The sequence below is a fragment of the Ochotona curzoniae genome, unplaced genomic scaffold (assembly GCF_017591425.1).
Source record: "Ochotona curzoniae isolate NIBS_2020 unplaced genomic scaffold, NIBS_Ocur_1.0 scaffold_2587, whole genome shotgun sequence".
NCBI classification, from domain to species: domain Eukaryota; kingdom Metazoa; phylum Chordata; class Mammalia; order Lagomorpha; family Ochotonidae; genus Ochotona; species Ochotona curzoniae.
Genome location: NW_024467096.1, coordinates 24250257 through 24272763, shown reverse-complemented (window position 1 = coordinate 24272763; position 22507 = coordinate 24250257). Strand labels below are relative to the sequence as shown.

The following is a 22507-nucleotide window of genomic DNA, read 5'->3' as shown; positions in this document are numbered from 1 at the left end:
TTTTTCTTAAGGATGATCCATTTTTTTTAAAGTAGAATATCAAATAAATGAGGGAAAAATTATTCTGGGCATTATGAATTAAGAATTAGTATTACCGTAAAACATGTTTCTAGAATAATTTCTAAAGATGGGGAATTATTTTGCTTCACTTTAGTTTGGGAAATGATTATCATTCTATTTTTTTTTAATTACTTGGTTACACTTTGAAGTGTTCATAATCTGTAAAATTCTAGTCTCCAAATCTAGATTGCTAATTTTGCTTACAATTTGGGTTTAAGTTTCAATACATTTCATTGATTTGAGCGTATCACAGTATTCTTTTACCTGTGGTTTTTCATTGTATGATTTCAGATTCCTATGAGTAAGAATAGCTTGAAAACATTAAATGAAAAATTTTCAGAAATAAACTGTCGCTTAATTTTTAAAATATGATTCATTGTATGTTGATGAAATCTCATATTAATCCTACTCCTTCCCCTCCTAGACTGCAAATCATCCTTTGTCCTTTATGTCCAACCTGTATATATCACTGTCCTGTTAGTCCCTGTTGTCTCTCTTATTGTAATGGCCATCAGGGCATCAAAATGCTTGCATTCAAGTAACCCCATTTTATTTAATAGCAGTCTTATGCAAAAGTAGTAATGCCTGTAGTGGTCTTTAATTATACTGATATAATTGCCCCGTTTCATAGTTGTTGTTCTCTCACTGTGTCTGCTGCATAAATTAAACTTTATCAAAGACATGCAGATATAAAAAAAAGTGGGTAGAAAATTTGATATCATCTATGACTTCCCCAGTGGAAAAGGGAGGACTATGGTCGTGTCATATTTGTGCATGTTCCAGATGAATTAATTTTTCTATGATGAAATAATTCAGAATGCCTATGGTACAATTTGTATGTTGAAATTCAGTATCTCTTACGTATAAAGCATAAGATAAACATATTAGCTTCTTGTGGCTGTCATAACACATTTACCTTAGATTGGGTAACTGAAAATAACAGAAATCCATCCTCTCCCACAACAAGCTTTGGCAGAGCCACTGATCGTCCAAGGGCTCTGAGGGAGAATCTGTGCTTTGTTTTGCCAGCATCTCCTTGGGTGTGCCACATCACTCCAGTGCTTGTCGGATTCTGTTTGTTGTCCTGGGGAGTGTGTGTGTGTGTGTGTGTGTGTGTGTGTGTGTGGATTCCTCTTACCCTCTATCATGAGGTGATATGATTCCATTTACAACCTAGAAAGATAACACAAGATAATGCCTTATAGCAACATTCTTAATTTAATCGCATCTGCAAAGAGGCTTTCTCAAAGTGAGATTGACAAGTCCTGGGGACAAGCACCTAGGTATATGTTGGGGCCCAACAGTCAACTCACTACTCCAGATAATGTGAAGTATCTGAGTGCTGGTTCACTAATGGATTATTTTCCCATAGATGTATCAGTTGCTAGGTTTTAGGTTTTCAACCTCAAGCCTATCCTGCACCCTTTACCTTGTGCTCCTGGGCCTGAAACTCGAAAAACTGCATTTCTGCTTACCCAATCCCTGTTACACAAATTGAAAGGGAACAATTAAACTTACAGTGGTAATAAGGAAAAAAAAATGGCTGAAACCTTTGACCCCTAAGTGTTTTAGGTATCATATCAGTACCTGGGTTTATCTCAAATGCCCCACATTATCTGATAAATAAGAGCACTGATGATAAGCTTCAGCTATTTGTCACTTATTGAGAGTCAGTACATTAAGGTAAGTGAATTTTGGCAGTAAGGGCGACTGAATTTGAGACGATCACACCAAATATATGTCCTCCTTTCCCCATATAAACGTATGTGGTTTATTGGGTCTGGGTAGGCTCTTTTCAGAGATTGTAAGTTATATTATTTATGCACTCATGGTATATAAATATCAATTGGACCTTGAAGGTCAAGGCATAAAGCCTTGGCACATTTGGCAGCACAAGGTGTGCTGTTACAATTGAAGATCTGTCAACATTTCTAACACAGCCTATTATTTCAGCATTGGACAGCAGTCACTTATCCTTATTTTTTTTCGTGTGGATTATGACTTAGAAGGCCTCATCTGTGGGAGGGCATATTTAAGTTCCTTTAACATGATTTTAACAATTACTTGCCAACACAATTTAGCTAGTCTTCAGCAGTGTTAGAACCATGCCCGTGCACAGATATATATTTAGCTGTCCAAAATGTTTTACTTATATATGAATGCCAAAAAACAGCTTCATGGCATTGTAGAATTCTATTTATCTTCCTGTTGTTGATTTTGTACTGTGGCTTTTCATTTGGGGGGATGTATAGTGACTGTGCAATGGAGCCTGTGGTGTCTGGATGTGAGGATACAAGGCAGTGTGCGTCTCTGCATCTGGATTGGAGATGGACTCCCAATGAAACTGTCGATTGTGCCTTGGTGGTGGGATGCTGGACTCTGCTCTTGACCAAGCCTGCAATGATGGATGTATGACTGTTTGTGAGGCACTGTGCTGTGGCAATAATATACCAGAACTCAGTGTGCAGGGTGAGGAGGGGTGGGAAGGGACTTGGAGAGGGTTGGGGAAGTCGCAGGGCCTATGGAACTGTATCATAGGATGATATTAATGATAATAAAAAGAAATTGAGAAAAACAGAAATAAATCATTAATCCAAGTCTTTTATTATTTCTGTTTCTTGTGTTAAAAAAATGGGAAATAATTTAAGTATTTTTAAAATGTTTGGCACATCAAATGGCCTCTAATAAAGATGATTGCTAATATGGAATGTGAATTTCTTATTGTTGGAAGTTACTGTATGATTGGATAAAATAACTTTAGTAATAGGGTTCTGAAGAGACTATTACATACATGAGGAATAACAAATAGCTCAAAGTCGCTGCAGTTGGCAATGATGTAACAGTCCACTTGTGTACTAATGTTAAGATGAAAACCTTTGTCAGACCTCATGTCGTATAAGTTTCTTTTTTTTTTTTTAAAAGATTTATTTGTTTTTATTACAAAGTCCGATATACAGAGAGGAAGAGAGGCAGAGAGGAAGATCTTCCCTCCCATGATTCACTCCCCAAGTGAGCGCAAGGGCTGGTGCTGTGCTGATCTGAAGGCAGGAGCCAGGAATTTCTTCAGGTCTCCCACATAGGTGCAGCGTCCCAAGGCTTTGGGTCATCCTCTACTGCTTTCCCAGGCCACAAGCAGGGAGCTGGATGGGAAGTGGAGCTGCTGGAATTAGAACTGGCGCCGATATGGGATCCCGGGGTGTTCAAGGCGAGGACTTTAGCAGCTAGGCCACACTGCCGGGCCCTGGATAAGTTTCAATAGGTATTTCTCTTGCATATCTTGCAGGCTTTCTTGTGGTAAATGTGTTCTCAGTATCTTTTCTAAGGCATTTTTTTTTTTGTACATACAATGTATTAGGATAGGTAGGCTTTTATATAATGTTACCCTATTTCATTGTTATAAAAACTGCAACCTATAAGCATTAATATGTTTCATTTTACAAGTGAAGAAGAAAGGAATCAGAGAGACTCAGGATCTCAATGTGCTCCATTCAGAAAGTTAGTGGGAAAGTACATGGGACCGGTCCAGAGGCCGTGTGACAGGGGTGATAGACAACCCTTTACTACCGAAGGCTCTGACTGGCCCCAAGTACCAAATAGACAGGAAAAAATTTGACAGAGAAAACACATTCTAATTTTTGATAATATCTATAACATAAATATTAATGTAATTTATAATAGAAGTAGTATTTCTGTAAATCAAGTCCTTTTTCAGCAAAGCCAATATAGTCAGAACTAAGAATTTTAGAATGGAAATCAGAATTTGATTTAAGAAGAAATACAGTGACACCTGCCGAAGAGGTGTTCCAAGTCTATGAGCAATACTCGGCTTTCAATCGTCACGTGTGTACTTTAGTGTCAATAAGGCCATGTTTCAGTTCTTTGTCTCTCAGATCAAAACACAAGTGTTTCACTTGCAGTGTCTTCTCTCCAGTTTGGATTTTATTACTACCAACTGCAATGCATTATAATACAATACATAACACAATATCCAGTTATATGAATTGGGGAGGGAGGAATACAATTCAAATATTATAATCCCACTGGAAGACAGATTAGACATTGTATATATGTGGAAGTATGTAACATATTTATACATTCTATGAATATATACTCATGTATCCATATATAAATTGACAGGTGCAACATATACATTTTTTATAGAAATGAGTGCACACACAAAATTCATACTTGCACTCATATTGTAAAATAGATGCAAAAGGAATAAATGAGAATATAGCAGGGGTAGCAAAGAGTACACTTGAAATAAAAAGAATTTCTCTCTACTGACGCTTCATGTGTTAATAAAAAAACACAGGAGGCAAAAGGTGGTATTGTTTAAAAACTAGTCACAGCTGGTCAATACTGACAATAAGACTGGTGTCACTGTACTTCGTCTCCATCTAGAAAGTAAAAAATAATTTTATCCTTCCATTAAAAAAGATAAAACAAAGTTTACTTGGCTGTGTAAGGTATTGATTAGAATTTATGAAACCGCCTTTTTAAAATAATATATCATTCAAGATGTTCTGTGAGACATATATCTGTACCACAATCATTGGGTTTATTTTATATTAAAAATAGCAATATACTTGCTCATCTTTATCATAGATTTCTCTTGCTTTTGGATTCAATTGTTGAATAAATAACACTATGTTAATTAGTTCATTCTTTACTAAAAATACCAAGTATTCCTTCTTCAAATAAGTAAGGTTCTTTCTTATTTTTGACATGAATCATTTGAAAATTAATCAGTACTGATTTTGAGGGATTAAATAAATACACGAACATTTAAAAAACAGAAATCCCAAAACAATTATATGCATTTATTTGAAATTTCTGTTTTGCTACTTTCAATTCACTTATGAAATTAACAAGCATTTCCATGTGGTTTTAATCTGATTTATATGAATATAGGACAATGAGGCAATTAAATTCATATTGTAGTTTAATTTTCAGCTAGTAGCAATTTACACTAATAATCATTGCAAACTCAGCCTAAGAAATGGTTTCTTGGAAAAAATATACTGACATCTTACCCAAATAGTTATGAAAAGATAAATGATCATCAAATACAGTTAACCATGAAAGTAAAGCAATTTCATCTTTACCAAGCTATCACAATTCATATTGTATTTATTGCAGAGAAATGATTTCCACTAATCATTTCCACTTACTTACCACTTTCTGAGGAAAAATTAAGTGTAAACTATTTTGAAAATGAATAAACCAGTGGTATTTGTGAAAATTTTTTAGAAAGATTTTATTTTTATTGGAAAGTCAGATTTACAAAAAGAGGAGACAGAAAGATCATCCATTCATTTTCTCACTGCTCAAATGGCCACAATGGCCAGAAATGAATTAATCTGAATCCATAAGCCAGGATCTTCTTGGTCTACCATGTAAGGGCGGGAACCCAAAGGTTTGGGCCATCCTACACTGCATTCCCAGGCCACACACACAAGGAATTGGATTGGAAGTGGATCAGCCAGGACAGGAAGTGCTTTCCATATGGGATCCTGGTGTGTGCAATGGAGGATTTAACCACTGAGCCATCACACCAGGCTAATTTGTGGAAATTTCATGCCAGCATTTGTTTTGCTTTATATGTTTATATGTCTACAGTAACTAAACATGTGGAAGACAACAGGTTTTAAACCATTTAGTCTTTTCCATGTAAATTAGCTCAAAACTCAAAAATCCCTTCAGAAGTGAGACCACTTCTGTTATTACTTTGATCAAATATAGTACATTGTGATTAACACATGCTTGGGGAATCAGCTCTAAAATAATTATCTTTTTGATTTCTATCATCACTCAATACAATTAGTCCTAAATTTTCTGGAATATGATGAGAATAAGGTTCTTTTTATAAGTTTCTTCTGTTTTTATCAAATTGTAGAGTCTTGTTAGGCTGTCTTCAAGTAGAACATATAAAATTCTATAATTTAAATATAATCCAGACTTAATCAATCTAATGTATTTAAAAAAAAATTCACAGATGCTTAGGTAACTGAGACTGAGAACATTTTCTGTTGCTGGAGGTCGTGGTTTTTGTAAGATTTAGAATTCACTGAATGATGTTGTTTTCAGGAAATTGGATTAACAGGTCTGCCAAAGCATTCATTAGCATGGACCAGAATGTCAAGGTGACTTGTATGAAGATGTCTAGTACAAAGAAGCCATTATTTTTCTTCCACTTAGTTGAGGGCCACAGTTGCAAAGGGTGCAGTTAATAAGAGCATTAATTATTTTCACTTATATTGAATATTAGTCTTTAAGATAGAAAGTAGAGGCAGATGAATAAGTCTGAGGTGACTGAATAAAGCCCAATGCTTTAAATATTTGGTATTTTCCATAGTGACAGAGCTAGTTAAGTATCCACAAAACGTTTATGAACATTTGCTTTGTTGAAGTATAGCTACTAATGTAATTGGCCATTCTTTTTTTTTTTTTGCTATGTTCTTTTTAAATTAACTATTAGTTTTTATTAATATGAAGGCAACAGATCTTATGCAGTTCACAGATACAATTCTAAGAACATAATGACTTATCTGTCTCCCTCCCTCCTTGCTCGTTTCCTTTCTTTTTCCTTTTTAATTTTTATGATAAAATATTTATAATATATAATCACAACCTTGTTGGCTTACTCAATAATGCTTTTCACATGTAAAAATTAATCTAAAATGAATTACAAAAACCAGTTAGCTGATATTGGTCATTTCTAAAATGCTTTACACCACATAGTCTACCACACCCAGTAAATTAATTCAGATTTCACAAACAGAAAGAAACGGGGCATTACAACAAATAATTCAAATTGTAAAAATATAACCATAATTTAATTAAGCCTAATAAGCAATTATGTCTATTTCTTTTCCTTCTGATAAATTGATTTATACACTCACTGGTTCTTTTAAGAAACTTATATTTGTTATCAAAATGATAGAATAAACAATGTTGGATGAAACAAGATCTGTTAATTGGAGTCTTGGTGATACCTGGTTTTCTGACCTTTGTTGTTTTGTCACTGAAAATACCCAGGTTCCATCACCATGGTCCACATAACACTTGAAAACACAGGCATGAGACCATGAGAAATGGAGTTCAAGACAGTATCTATTTTTCTTACCGATTTTTAGTACTAATATTTTGACTTTAAACTATTGATGAGGTAATATTATTTACATAGACAGAAACGGATATAGTAGATATTCAGATATTCTGGAAAAGCAATCTATTTTAACTGAAAGAGTTATCACTAACATTTTGATACAGGAAGTTAACTTTTCTAAGTGTTATTTGGGGAGTTGGAACCACAGGTTTAGTTTCTTATTTATACCATACAATACATGCAACATGTAAGGTTTTCAGCTTCAATTTCCTCCCTTTGGTGCAAGAAATAAACACCGTAGGGCCAGGTACGGTGGCCTAGCAGCTAAAGTCCTCACCTTGAACACAACAGGATCTCATATGGGTGCTGCTTCTAATCCTGGCAACCCTGCTTCCCTTCCAGCTCCCTGCTTGTGGCCTGGGAAAGCAGTCGAGGATGACCCAAAGCCTTGGGACCCTGCACCCTTATGAGGGACCTAGAGGAGGTTCTGGGTTCTTGGCTTCAGATTGGCTCATCACTAGGCATTGCGGTCACTTGAGGAGTGAAAGATTAGAGGGAAAATCTTCCTCTCTTTTTAATACTATATGTAACAATTGAAATACAACCTAGGACCAAAAATAAAAAAAAAATAATATTTAAGTGTATTCACTAAGTGCTTGGCTTCCACTAAAAGCTATAATGGTCTCTTTTTCTGTTTCTGAGCGCCTACCACAGCCAATTTCATGACGTAGATGTTTAATAAAGGCTGTTGAGTAGTCAAAGCAGAAAAATCAATGTTGGCTCAATTACTCACTTTATTTAAATAGACACAGCTTAGATTACTTTTTTTTTTTTTTTTTAACCTTTAGAATGACCTTTTGAACAGCAACCTTTCACATTCTTCAGGCTTTGGAAATAAGAAAATAGGTGAAAAAAATGGAAAAAAAGCAGAATTAACTTAAAAAAAAAAAAGTGGCCTGAGCATTAGTGTTTACAGACGATAATGAAGGTTCTGGGAGAATAAGGAACAGGGAGCTGATGCAAATATTTGAGATGTAAGATAAGGAATCTCGGTGCATCTGTATGGTAGTTGCCAAGGGACTGTAAGCTATTCACATGAAATTGTCCTTGTAAGGTGACAGGTTACACTCAATTCTTAAAAGAGTTAGGAAATAAGAGGTACCTAAATTTCTGGTTGTAGGTCAGATATGCACTGAAGGGTAGAATTTACCTGCTACGAAATAAAAAATAAGAGTATGAAAAAGGAAGATTAGTAATATCACCATCTTCTCTAAATTTTGGAAGGTAAGATCTGAGAATTTTCTTTAAATTCTGCCTCCTTTTTGAATTAGTATAAGGTTTTTGTGAGTCACATATACCTTTTCTTTGTTGATAAACTGTCCAGCACCGTGTTATAAAAGGGAATAATCCAAGAAGGGTCTAACCAATTATTTTGCTCAATTTCTCTTAAAAAAAAACACAAAAAAACCAGGGCAGTGAGACAGACTAAAAAAATCTTGACGATAGCCACTAACAACCCAATTGTTTCTCTCATCACAATATTTTCCCTTATTATATTCTGTTTTCAAAATGGAAATAGGGTCATTTTTTTTTCTCCATTTCTTGAGCAGTTATTCAGTTAGATGAGTTTTTAAAGTCATGCTACCTAAGGTATAATGTCATGGACTGGCTGTTATTTCTAACACTGCTAGATAATAGGACATCCAAGATGAAAGGCTCTAGGATGAATCAGATGCTGGGAAGGAGTCTCTTCCTGTCTCGTGAACAGCCAGCCGTGTTCTTGCAGCATATTCTCTCCCGTAACCGCACAGGAACCCTCCCCAAACCACACATTCTAATATCACATCAGTGCACAAGAGCTTTGTGAAAATGTTGCTTATTAATTTGAAAATCAGAGCAATAGAGGAAGAGACAGAGAAGAATTTTTCTATCTGTTACTTAGTTCCTGAATTCTCAAAAAAAGCCAGAGTTGGCCCAGGTCTCTCGGTTCTAGGGGACTTAGTTTTTGAGCGTTATCTGCTGCTTCTCCAGGCTCACCGGCATGAAGCTGAATCAGATCACAGCAGCTGGGACTCAAATTAACACTTTGGTAAGGGAAATCAGCATCATAAATGGTGGTTGATTTGATAAACCACAGCAATCCTGGGATTTGAGTTTTAACATATTTACTTTGAGGAGCTAAAATCAGTTTATACTAATGGTAACTTCATTTTTGGTTAATGTAAGATCCCATTCAGCACTCTGTAAACAGCATTAGAGATTTAACAAGTGAATATATTAAAGCCTAACTTTATCATACATGTTTTGTGCAGAGTATTTGGCAGGATATTTTAATAGCAACTTCTGAATTTAATTGTTTAAAGAATCCTCAAATTCACACTGCACATGTTACCTTAGCAATGATATTAAACAGACAACAGTGAAATGATGCATATGTCAGTTTAAGCCCATTCTGTCAGGAAAGAAAAATACTACCTCATTATATTCAGTTCCTAATGATCTATTAAAATCCATCCCACATTTTTGTGGTTAAAATGACAGTTACTTACATTGCCCATAATTCTTTAATATGGTCGTTTGAGCTATATTCTTGTGTGTGGTACTTTGGTTTGGCCTGGGCTGTCTGGCATACCATATGGTTGGGTTTATACTATACCCCAAATTGAAAAACTTTTCTGGATACTCTATGGTAATGATGACCTTAGCTTATTGTGGGGTGTCTTGATCCAGATTATTATTTTAACGTAAGAAAAGTATATGAGGATAATATTTACTCAAAGTACATCAGAGGGAAAATCAAGATGGTGGAATAGGGCAAGAACACGTTTAAAAGGACGGAGAAGCATCTAACCAGAATGAAGCAGAGAGGACATATTTCAGGAAATACGAAAGGACAGAACAACAGCAGAGGGGTACCTGGAGACTGACAGACACAGGAAAGCAGCGGGCACAGCAGCGTGGTGTTGCAGTGAATGATATTCCAGCACGGCGATCTAAACTCCACCAGCAGCCAAAACTCCACCAGCAACCAGGTGGGAAGGGACTTTCACTGGGAGCTTGGGAGGTGCACTCAGATGGGGAACTGTCTGTCCTGCTGGTCCGTTTGATTTGACCAGGAGCAGAGACAGAGAAGCAGATCCCAGGCGGGCAGTGTGAGAACAGCGAGGATTTCATAGCCCAGTCAGCCCCCTAGAGCTGAATTGTTCACCATTTTGCCTAAGAAGGAAAGGGCAAGGGAAAGGACTGAGCATGCTCTGAGTGGGGAGTGAGCTCATTTCTGACTCGGTGAACTGCAACGACATGGCGTTCTACGGGTTCCATCTGGGGAAGGTCTGGGTAGCCCTCGGATCTGACAACCAGCAGATCAAGAACTGTTGTGGTAGCACATTGGGCGCCATTTTGCACACTGTGGCACTAGTTTTGGGACTGCAGGGGACAACAGTGAACTGCGCATGTGCTGAGCTTGGGAGAACTCGTTGAGGTCCCACAGGAAAATAATACCGACTGTGGCATCGTACCAGTCAAAACAGGTCCATGTGGCACCCAGACCTAACATCCAACAAGTTCCGACAAGATCAGCGCCACCAACAACCTAACTAGATAGCACAACTGGTGTCTCTAATCCTGGAACCCACTCCAACCAGAAGAGGGAGAAAGGTTGCAGAGACAACAGTGCAGCCTCAGCACGGTATCACAGGAGGTGGAGAGTGGTGAGCCAAGAGCTGGGGCTGTGGAGACCATGGTGGATATCTGACATAAGAACCCAGACCTGGAACTCATTGGAGGTTGTGACACAAGTGGCTGCAAGCAAAAAGTTGTGTACCAACTGTAATAAGTAAAATCGCATTGTAGACCTGTGGGTCACACAGCTTAGAAACTTGCCCCAAGAAGAAGACTCTGCTAACCAGAAGTACAATGATCAAGAGCAAAAGAAGAGACAAAGGCACAATGAATATTACCGAAAACCCCCCTGCAAATGAGCAAAACCCTATGCCAATCTCAGAGTTAACTGAGGAAGACATTGAGAAAATGGGGGACACAGAATCCATAAGACTCATTTTAAAGATTCTGGTCAAAAATGAGAAGTTAATGCAAGAGTTCAAAGAATTTAAGGAAGCAGTAAAGCAAATCAAGACTGGAATATCAGAAATTAAGAACACAGTAAAGCAAATTACAAGTACAGTGGAGAGTCTCCAAAATAGAATGAAGCAAGCAGAAGAAAAAATATCAGAATTGGCAGATATCTTCTGTCACGAGGGGAAAGCCAACAAAAAGCTGGAAGCAGAGCTGGATCAGGCCAAAAAAAGTATTCAAGAATTGAAAGACACTATTAAGAGGCCAAATATAAGAGTTATGGGAGTCCCGGAAGGTGCCAAAAGAGAAGCTGAGTTTGCAAATGTATTTAATGAAATAATCAAGGAAAATTTCCCTAATCTGGAGAAAGATTTGGGAAACAAGATCCAGGAGGGACACAGAACTCCCAACAGGCTTGATCAAAAGCGATCTTCACCAAGACATATGATTATCAAGCTCTCTTCAATTGAACATAAGGAAAAGATCCTTAAATGTGCACATGAAAAACATCAATTGACATATAAAGGAAGGCCAATTAAACTCACAGGACATCTCTCACAGGAAACTCTACAGGCAAGAAGAGAATGGAGTGACATATTCCAGATTCTAAAAGAAAAAAAAAATGTTGGCCTAGCTTTCTTTCGTCTTTGAAAATGAAATAAAATTCTTCCAGAGTAAAGAAAAGCTAAAAGAATTTGCCTCTTCCAAACCTGCTCTACAAATGATACTTCAAGATGTTCTCTTGACAGAGAAGAGGAATAGCACCTACCAAAACCAAAGGCAAATGGGAAGAACATCCCAGTAAAATGACAACAGAAGACTAAATCAATGAACAACCCATTCCTAAAATGATAGGACCAAATTACCACCTATGTATATTTAACTCTAAATGCAAATTGCTTAAGCTCAATCAAACATCATAGATTAGTAGACTGGGTTAAAAAAACCAAACCCATCTGTTTATTGTCAGGAGGAGACACACTCCAACAAAGATCAGTGGAAACTATATCACATGGGTTTTGTTGGTTTCTGTTGGTTTCATCTCTTCAAAACACTTTCTTCTGATTAAATCATTCAATGACTCGTAGATCATACAGTGGCATCATTTTCTTCAAGAAGGTTCTTGATTTTCACTTCTTCAGCTACACGTTAGACATTTAATAGCATGTTGTTTAACTTCTTGGTGTTGTTAATTTCTTTTTTCTCCTGGAAGTTGATTTTGTTTTGTGGCTCTTCATTTTAGGGAAGGTATAGTAGTTGTGTAATGGAGACTGTCACATCTAGTAACATGTCATTTAACTTCATGGCATTGTAAATTTCTATTTTTCTTTCTATTGTTGATTTTGTATCATGACCTTTCATTTAAGGGAATGTACAGTAGTTATGTAATGGAGACTAACAACCAGATGTGAGGATGCAGTGTGGTATGCATCTCTGTTTCCAGACAAAGATGGACTTACAGGGAAACTGTTTATATTCATTTTGACAATAGGATTCTGGACTCTCTGCCATTGTCCATGCCAGCAATGATGAACATATGACTGAGTATGAAGAACTATATGTTAGTAATGATATAAAGGAACTGGGGGGGGGGAATTGGGGAGGAGATAAGGGAATATGGAACTGTATCATAAAATGATAGCAATAATAATAAAATGTGAAAAATAAATAAATAAATAAATAAATAAGTAAATAAGTAAATAAATAAGTAAATCTTTAAAAAAAATAAAATAAAGTCCAGAGCCTAAAAAATAAAAAAAAAGTACAACAGAGGAAAAAGATTTATTTACATGCAGAATCTTTTCAGTGGCTTACCAATTAGGCGACTTTCTACGTATCGAGATAAATACAAAAGTCAAATCAGACTCACAAATTCAGCAGATTTGGAATGGAATGGAATTCCAAAGTTGTGTTATAAAGGAGTCTGCTTGTAGAGAAGTGGATGATCATTTTCTTTCTTTTCTCTTTCTTTTCTTTCTCTCTTTTGGTAATCATCACATAGCTTTGTTCCTCAATTGTCTGGAAAGTGAATTTAAGGTTGAGAGTATCAGTAATAGCATCACTTCTGACTCTGTTTTTGTTAGTATAAACTAAATTCAATTATAACTGAAAGAACACTTGAGAACTCTCAAGGTGTAACTCACAAGTCAAATAATCTATTCTGAGATATAAATACAATTGTCCACTTTTAACTGTGGGATATAGTAAGTGTAATCCTACAGAAATTAAGAGTTGCATACAATTGAATGAGCCTTTTGTCTTTGCAGTCATCACAAAAACCAGGTCATTTTTAAAGATGACATGACTTAGTGTAATTTCATTTACGAATTTCTCAGCTGGTGGTATAATGAATGTGGATTCAGGTTTACAATGGGAAGCATCCAGTCCCCCTGTATGAATTCAGAAGGAACATTTGAAAGAGACCATTTCTATCATCAATTCACTAATTCTCTCATATGGAAATGATTCATGGATATTTTAGATGTCTTTGTTTCAATATTCATTTTTTCCCTCCGTTTCCTTTGGCCTTACTTGGTTGAATGGGAAAGAGTCGTCAGCTGGGTAAAGGTATTTTGTCTCCTTCAGTGAAGCTGCTGGGAGTTATTAATTAGGTTTCAGAGTTTGGCGCTGCTCTTTCCTGGTCACCGTGATGTGTCATTGAAACAGACCCATTAAAATGAGTGATGTGTGTTGTAATTTCATTAGTGTCATCAATAATGTATTACATTTTCCTTTTAGTAGTCTCTTTGTGTTGTGTGGGGGTCAGAATGACTGTATGAATTACATTTATAAGATCCAAATTGTTACAGATGAAGGAAGATAGGCATGAGGGTGGAATTAATGTTATTTTAAACATGATAACAACCAAAATGATTTCAATTAAATAATATTTTAATTAGATCTGATGTCTCTTCATGCCAAGCTGAGATCCATGTTGTGTGGATGCAAATAGACTAGTGATTTATTGAATAAAAGCTGTGCTAACACAATCTCTTTGTCTTCAGGGAAACTTCTTAACTGGATTAAAACAGTGTCATTTAAAAGCATGAAATGGTTCACTGGGAAATATCAGATCCTTGTGATTATAAAAGACAGGCTCTGAAAAAGAAAATATTTTCTTGCACCCTTCACCCTGTTTTCCTTCCAGACATGTCTTTTTTGACTGGCTTTTTGTTGATTGGCAGAGTGTTCCATTCTGAAAAAACATAGCTGCACAATTTGGATGAGAAATGCTTTTGGAAAATCTGATCTAGTATGTTATTGAAATCTTTAAATGTTGTCTAAGTTCAATTTGGTACTGCTAACTTGAAAATGCCATGACGTGGAGGCCATTAGGTGAGCAAGCTCCCAGCACGCAGGCAGGCTGGTGCAGTGCTCCACTCATAGCATGTAAACGTGCTATGTTGCCATCTCGCACCAACCTAGCTACTGGCATCCCCAGAAGTAAAATGAAATACTCCAAGCTTAGCATCATAGGCTATGTAATACATTGACCTTTAGGTTAAGAAAAGTCTTTCTAAAATCCCACACATCCGTTGTGCAATCTCCACTGAATCATTTCTGATGGGTTTCTTTCGCATCATAGTAGGCGCTCTCTTGCTGTGGGCTACAACACCAAAAGGTGTGTTTGTGGCGGGGAGAGGGCAGAATGAGCTGCACCCAGGCTGATCATTGGCATTCTGTGTTGCTGCCAGGATTTTAACACCTGGCTGCAGTGTCTTCTTGACTATGGCATTCCAGACTTTGCCCTGAGAAGCAGTTGTACCACCCAGCACTGAGAAGCTGAGTGGAAACTATTGTGCAAGGAGAAGGCATCCTGCAGCTTGCAGATGTTTAAAACCAGTGACCAGGTTTCACAGTTCTGTTCCAGAAATGCCAACTGCGCTTACATGTAGCTAATTAGACTTTATCAGGAGCTTCTGACAAGTATTTGCACGTGAGTATAAATCATGGAAGATGGGTAATTACCTGGGAAAATGCAAGGTTGTTCTAAAGTGGAAAAAGGTCGCTGCCCCACTCATTTCAGAGTTCTTTTTTTCAGTAGACTTTGTTGCCAATTCATTTTAATAGAAAATGGAAGAACATAGTATATCTGGTTTCTGAATAATGGCATATCTTATTCCCCCATCTTAGCCTCAGTCTTTAGTAAGAAGACCTGGTAAAAAACAATACTAAGTGTCAACCCATCCCATAATATTTTTCAGTTAGATTTTTTTTTTCAAAGCACAAGTTTCTAGAATGTCAGCATTTTATCTGTTTACCCATTTTGACTAGCCACGGTTGGATTACTCAAGGTATAATTCAAATCATTATGTCTTTGATACATCAGAATGTGTGTATGCCATGGTTTTATGAAGTGGGCTTTTCTGTGTTTCCTTATGCAAACTAAGGATTTGTAGTTACTATTTAGGATTGCTAACTTTGTTGCTAGGTTCTTATATGACACCATTCTGCTAAAGCTGACAACACTTGGCCAAATTGAGTAGTGCCCGATTGTCTTGGGTTACAAGATTATCTGGAATCTAAAGAATATCTTCCTTAAACTGATATGTTGAATTAACAGCTTGATAAATTGGCTTGCAGTCACAAGGATCAAAGACGATGGATTATTAGGAATAATTTCCACTCAACAGATACATCCTGGGAAAAATGCAAACATTGAAATCAATTCTAAATTCAAAAAAAATCATCTTACCCCACCACCACCCACTATCTGCTCATTATCAATTGAAATTTCTTTCCAGTGACACAAGCTTTCTTGTGTTTAAATTCAAAACCACCTGAATTGCTGCTGCAGTTTGTTTCAATATTAATGATGATCTAACAGACTCTGAACACCAAAGTAAGTCTATTACAACTTACATAAATTGAAACTTTATAATTGAAGACCTCCTTTATTCACAGCACTGAACTGAACCTAGGAAAGAAATAGTACATCATTTTCCTTGAGTGTGTAAAGGCAATATAAATTTCCTTTTTGTTTATCATCATCATTATTATCATTACTGTTTCTCATGATACAGTCCTGCAGGAACAGGAATTCCTCCTTCTCATATCTAGTTCCCTCCCCGTTTTCCCCTGCTGCTCTTTTGTTCCCCACATTATTGCAGTAATGTCCTTTGGTAACAGTTACAAGTGTAACTTTCAGCTATTTAAATATTTTATGGCATTGTAGATATAGGGAATGAGTCGGGATAGTAAAGCAGAGTGATGGAAAAAAAGACTATGAGAGATATATTAGATATTCAGGTAAAAGAAAGACATGGAAGGTTCTTGTTGAATGATTAGGTCGGTTTTGTTTCTGTTAATCACTGCAGAGTGTGGGGTATGAAGTTCTGGGGAGTGTGATGCAGATGAGCAACTGTGAGTCAGGAAATAGTCATTGAATCACAGATAATGTTAGAAAAAAATGTAAATTAACCAAATTTGGTATTGCTCCCTTATTGTTGCTTTTCACTCCAATATTATTGTGTAACTGTGTTATTTTTCCCTGACAACATTGTCTTGTATACTACAGTTTTAATGGTCCAATTAAGGAGATTATTTATACTAAAATCTATCCACCTTTCTCTTTTGCTTAGAACCTTTTACAGGTTTAATATTGTTCATAAAAAGTTAAATCTCCTTATCTTGGAATACAGTGCTCTGTGTAATATGGCAATGGAATGTTTTCCCATCTTTTCTTTTACAGCTGCCCATCCTGGCTCTTTCACTTGGGACATATAGAAGTGCTTGACATTGAATCATTGAGTACACTATGCCATCTTACAGTTCATGTTTTTGAATATGTCATGCATGCTACATGAAAACAAGTTATGCTAATTGCACATCTTCTGGCTTCTTTCCATTCCTCAATGTTTGAAACCATGATCCTTAAGATCAAATATTTTCCCATTGTGAGAATTTTCTCTGATCTTTTTTAGTGGCAGTAATTCATCTACTAATACTAACAATTTTTGCTACTATGATTACAATCAGGCAAATGAATTTGATTATTTACTTACCTACTTTTATACATGCAACGTGGAGTTTGACCTATGTCAGCTAAGTTGGGTTACAATAAACAAACAAACAAGTAATCTATAGCTTTCTGCTGCAATATAGCTATTTCTATCAGTATATAAAAATGACCAATATGATCTTTCTCAATCAAATTTCTCCTTTTCAGTAAATCATTTAGGATACAAGGGATCCATTTATCATTTACTCCATATTTGTAATAAAATGACATTGCAAATGTCAAATACGTACCAAAGAAAAGAAAACACTATAATGAATTGTGTTACTCAAAATAAATGGTTATTTGCTACTGGTCAATTACATTCTATGCTAATACTACACTCTCCCCATATTATTGTTTAACATTGTAAAGCAAACTCCAGGTGTAATAACATTATTTGATAAGTATTACGTAGGCATTTGTGGAAGAGAAGGATGCTTTTAGAAAACAAATGATGCTTAATATATGAACAATTCTTTAATATAGTACAATAGTGAATTATCACTATTGTTGGATAGTAACCTACTAAGTCTGAATCAGAATCTGCTGATATGTTTGTTGGAATTTAGAGCAGTGCTTCTCAATTGAAGCTAATTTTGCCATGTTAGTCATCTTTCTCAATGTCTCGCACATTCTGATTTTCTCCATTAAACTTGGGTGCTGTGGTCTGTGCTTTCTGTAGGCCAGCGTTACCTCTAAGAATCCCACAACGCACAAAACAGCAATCACAAAAAAACCCCGACCTGGCCAAAATGTCAAAAAAGGCAAAACTGAGAAACCGTGATTTTTTTTCTTTCATTTCTTTCACTTATTTGTTTGTAGAGCATTCATTGAACACACTGAGTCATTTAGACAATGAAGTTTCTGATAATCAAATTGTTGTTGATACACAGTAATATCATTTAGAGTTTTGTTCTAACCCTTATGTTTTTTAACACTTCATTAGATTAAAATTAAATTTTTATCAAACTTCTTTTTTTTTTCTGTTTCATAGGGTTGCCCACCACCACGAGAACGGGGCATAATGTCTGATAATCTTTATCATTGATCTGCGAAACTAATAATGATCAAATATCAATATCCGTTCATTGACTAGATGGTTGTGTTTTTTGCAATTTTTCCTTTATTTATAGAATATTGTTGCTTCTTGTAAATATCCATCACAATGTTTGATGCTTACCCATCCCTTGTATCTTTTTTTCCAGAAACATCCTGTACCGTGTTGATGAGAAGACAAGACAGTTTTCATTGCTGATGGAGGCTTGGGAACACTGCAAGCCACTTGCATCAAATGAGACTTTTCAGCAAGCCCTGTCAGAGGTGTTGAACAGCATTAATTCAGCTCAGGTTTACTTCAAAGCAGGACTTGATGTGTTTGAGAGTGTCTTGGTTGGAAAGAACTGAGGCAGCGCTCCGCATTTTAAATAGTTTGTTTACAGTTCCACAAGCAGAAGTTCTCATCTGAACAGATATTTTGATAATGAAGACCTTCCCTCCAAAATGGCTTTTTGACACTTTTAGGGCAGTTGTTCCATTGTATTTTTCATGTGCATATAAAAATAACATTTTGCACATTTAGTATTTTTCCTATCACTCTATTTCTGCAAATATAAAAGCAAGTTATTCAAATAATACTTAAGATTTATCTATTAAAAAGATATCTGCTGTATTTTTATACGTATAGACTATTTTCGGGGAAAAGTTCCATATTCTGAACAATGTTCATGCGTGTGCAAAGAACACACAGAAACAGTTTATTCCCTTTTATACAGAGTTAGTGGCCTAGTCTCAGTAACAGGAAACACAAGTTGGCATGTTTTTAAATTACCCTCACTGCTAAGTGTTCCATATGAAGAATTCAAGTATTCTGACAGAGTGATTGGTTGCCTCAAGCCACTTCGAATGTTTCTATATTGTGAAATGAAGTTCCTTTTCTTAACACAACTAGATGTAGTAATACACTGCTTATGAAATTGTATTTTTTTAAGTATTGATGAAAAAGAGCCATAAACATTCCAGGGGAAAGAATCTCAAGGTAACTGCACAGAGTAATTTAAATGCAAATTTTTTTCCTGACAACTTATAAGGTGACTAGCTTTGAAACCCTTAATTTGCTTTAGTTGATTTTTGTAAGAATTTCATGAGTGATGTGTGTCTGAAAGGGAGGATGTCTTTCTTTCTTTACTTTCTGTTGTGCTCATGTTTCTTTTGAAAGCAGCAGCAACTCCAAAGTGTCTCATATTACTTTTCCTTCTTGCATCTTTTCCAAAAGTCCCTCTATAAAGCAGTTGGCATGGAATACTATATAATTTCTAGAGAAAATTTGGAAAGTTTCTCTTCAAAAGCAAACTGTATTAAAAAGCAGCAAAGTCGTATTTTTGCCACAAACCAAAACGATTTATTATGAAAGAATTATTTTTATCAGTGAAAAACACAATAATTTTATTCAAAACTTTTGATATTTTCCACTTTGTTAATCTTAGCTGTGACTAAGATTAAATGAAGGAAAGTACTTGTGCTTCTGATTTCACGCAGAAAATGCAGTTATAATATTATAACATTGTGTCTTTCACAATATTTAGTCCCTTTTTTATGTGGAAAATTAAGGTTTTCATATTAACATTGTCGTTGTCCATCTTATTTCTCTACAATAAAATTCTACTATTAGATGGTAGGTTAAACATGGTTAACTTTCAGGAATTATATTATGTGGTACAGGGTAAAGCAATTTTCCTTAGGAAATATATCTTAGGATTTTTCATGTCAATTTTTCTACTTTTGCACATTGGATACGAGCAAACAATCTTGCATAGTCCCTTTGTGTCTAAGTCTCCAGTTTTTTTGTGGAGAGAATAAACCTAAGTTCCTATAAAAGAAGCCTGAAGTTGAAGGGAGATAATTACCCAGTGTTAATTGATTTTTAAAAAGTACAATGTACATATCGTACAAAATGTTTATACTCTTAAGACGAAGTAGAGAATCCCAGAATTTACCTATATACCTCAGGCAGAAAGTCATCTTTTAGCAAATCTGAATTGGCAACATACAGATGTTCTTACATGTAAAATAAAACAAATCTGATATTTCACTTTTCTAACCAACCTATGTGTTTAAGAGTGTTGAAGAGGGTTGACAGCAACAATCTCTCGGCTGTGCGGAGCTGAACAGCAGAAGAGTGAAAATGTACATCTAGACGTGCATAGAACGGAAGAGTAGAATGCCTATGTTGAAGGATAGTTAATATTTCCTGAAAAGTCAGTATCCAGTCCAGTTTTTCATTTGGAGTTGAATTTGAAACAAGGAATGATCTATTTATCAGTTTTGTAGTTTATCATTTTTGAAAAAAATTGTAAATAAAATGATTCCAATAACCCACAGGAACGTTGAGTGCCTGATATACCTTTTTAATTTTAAATTCTTGCATTTCTACATAAATCAAGCATGATTCCTTGATATTTATGATAATTTTACTATTCTATATGCTTTACTTTTAAATAATATGATACATGCTGCTTGAAAATGAAGTTAACTGTGGACTAATATGGAGAGATTAAGGGACGATTGTCACAGAAGTTTAGGCATTTTATAAATGCTGTTCAGATATCACCCATCAAAAAAAAATCTTAACTAGTAATGTATCTGCAATGGTACCATTCTCACAGAGTTCTTCCAAATTTATATTATTTGTTTCCTTCAACAGATGCATATTAGTAAAATGCAGAGCAACTTAATGGCAAGTATTGTGTGAATTCTCCTTCATTCACAGAATTGTGTTAGGAAATAGTGAATCATAAATGATTATCTTCCCAATAAAGTGGGGCAAGTATATATTGTAGGTAAAATATCCATGGAATATTGTCCTCTGTGGAAAAGTATATACCTTAGAAGTCAAAGGAAATCTATGAGGCATTCTAATAAAAGCGTTAGAATCTTGCCTTCACTCAAAGACTATATTATCAATCCTGCCCAGAAACAGCAACCAAAGCTAAAATCATTAAAGAACTTGTGCATTTAGTTAGTACCAAAATATTGTTGATTCGTAGCCTTTCCAGCTTTTTGCACAGTGCATCTCACTCTCTCCTTGACAATTATAGAGGTTGTCGAGGATCTTTTGCAGTTCATTTTATGGAAGCAATCATTCTTTCAGGTTGCCTGGGCTAGGGCTGCTGCTTGAACTCAAGGCTGGCTCATTCCCTGACTACACATAATATATAAAGTTGCCCTTGGGACTCCAGGCAAAGTACACAAAGATTGGTCCTTAGGAGTTGGTTGGAAGAGTTTCTATGTGATACAAGAAGTGAAAAAGGAGGAAATCAAGAAAAAAAAAAGGTTTTTACAAAGAGCATTTGTGCACTCGCCATTCTAATCTGCTTTCTAAACTGTTGTTTCTCAAAATGTGACATTTGTGACATTTGTGGACATAGTCTAAGACTATTCCTGTTCAGATTTCCAGGTGCGTGTTGAAGCTTGGTTTTGTAATCTATATAATTCTTTTCTCCTAGGAGAACTTTAGCAAGCAGCATGTGTAAATAAATAGAAGAGTCACAATGAAAAGTGGGTCAGGAGACCTTGCTAATAATAGGGCCACTTAAAAGAAGGAGAAAAAGATGGGCCTGTTTTATTTCTAAGAAAAGGATTTAGGTGCCACTAACGTATCTACCTCTTATGTGTCAGGCACAGTTCTAGATTGCTCCCAAATGTTGATTTTTTTTTTCTCATTGAATTGCACAATAGTGCATTTGAATAATGAGGAAATTACATTGAATGACTTTCTAATATCCTGTGCTATCAAATCTGCCAGTGGACATTCCTCTGTGCTCCTGCTGGACCGTTGCCTTTTCAATCCTGTGTTCTTCAGACTGAACAGTGTTTTTCACAATGAGTGCTACAGAAAACATTAGAAGACTCTTTTCATTATAGAAATAGATATAATTGCTAATTATAATGTATTTCTGCATAAGTAATCAGGCATTGCAATTTGCTACTTGTATGTTTTAGCAAGGGAGTTTGAAGAAACAAATGACATAATTCCAGATGATGGTAACATTCCTTCCTAAAAAAATATACATATTTTTATATGCAAGTCTGAAGAGATCTATTTAAAAAGTCCAAAGTGACTGTGCTACAAATAAAGCATCCAGATACCATAATATCACTGTCTTTTCAAAATGCACGTGAAAGTTGTTCCTCCGCCTTTCATGAATCAGGTGTCATGATCTAGAATCCAAGAGTTTATAAGATTCTTAAACATTCAAAATAAT

At 35.7% G+C, this 22507-nt stretch overlaps 1 protein-coding gene across 1 annotated transcript in view; it reads left to right on the top strand.

The window, feature by feature from the left end:
• The window catches only part of NAALADL2 (N-acetylated alpha-linked acidic dipeptidase like 2), a 630278-nt gene extending 611554 nt beyond the window's left edge, over nucleotides 1-18724 (top strand). The window contains exon 14 of the mRNA XM_041002590.1: nucleotides 18452-18724. Coding sequence (XP_040858524.1) covers nucleotides 18452-18650 — 199 coding nt within the window. The 3' untranslated portion in view covers nucleotides 18651-18724. The remainder of the gene's footprint in view (nucleotides 1-18451) is intronic.
• Nucleotides 18725-22507: the final 3783 nt, after the last annotated feature.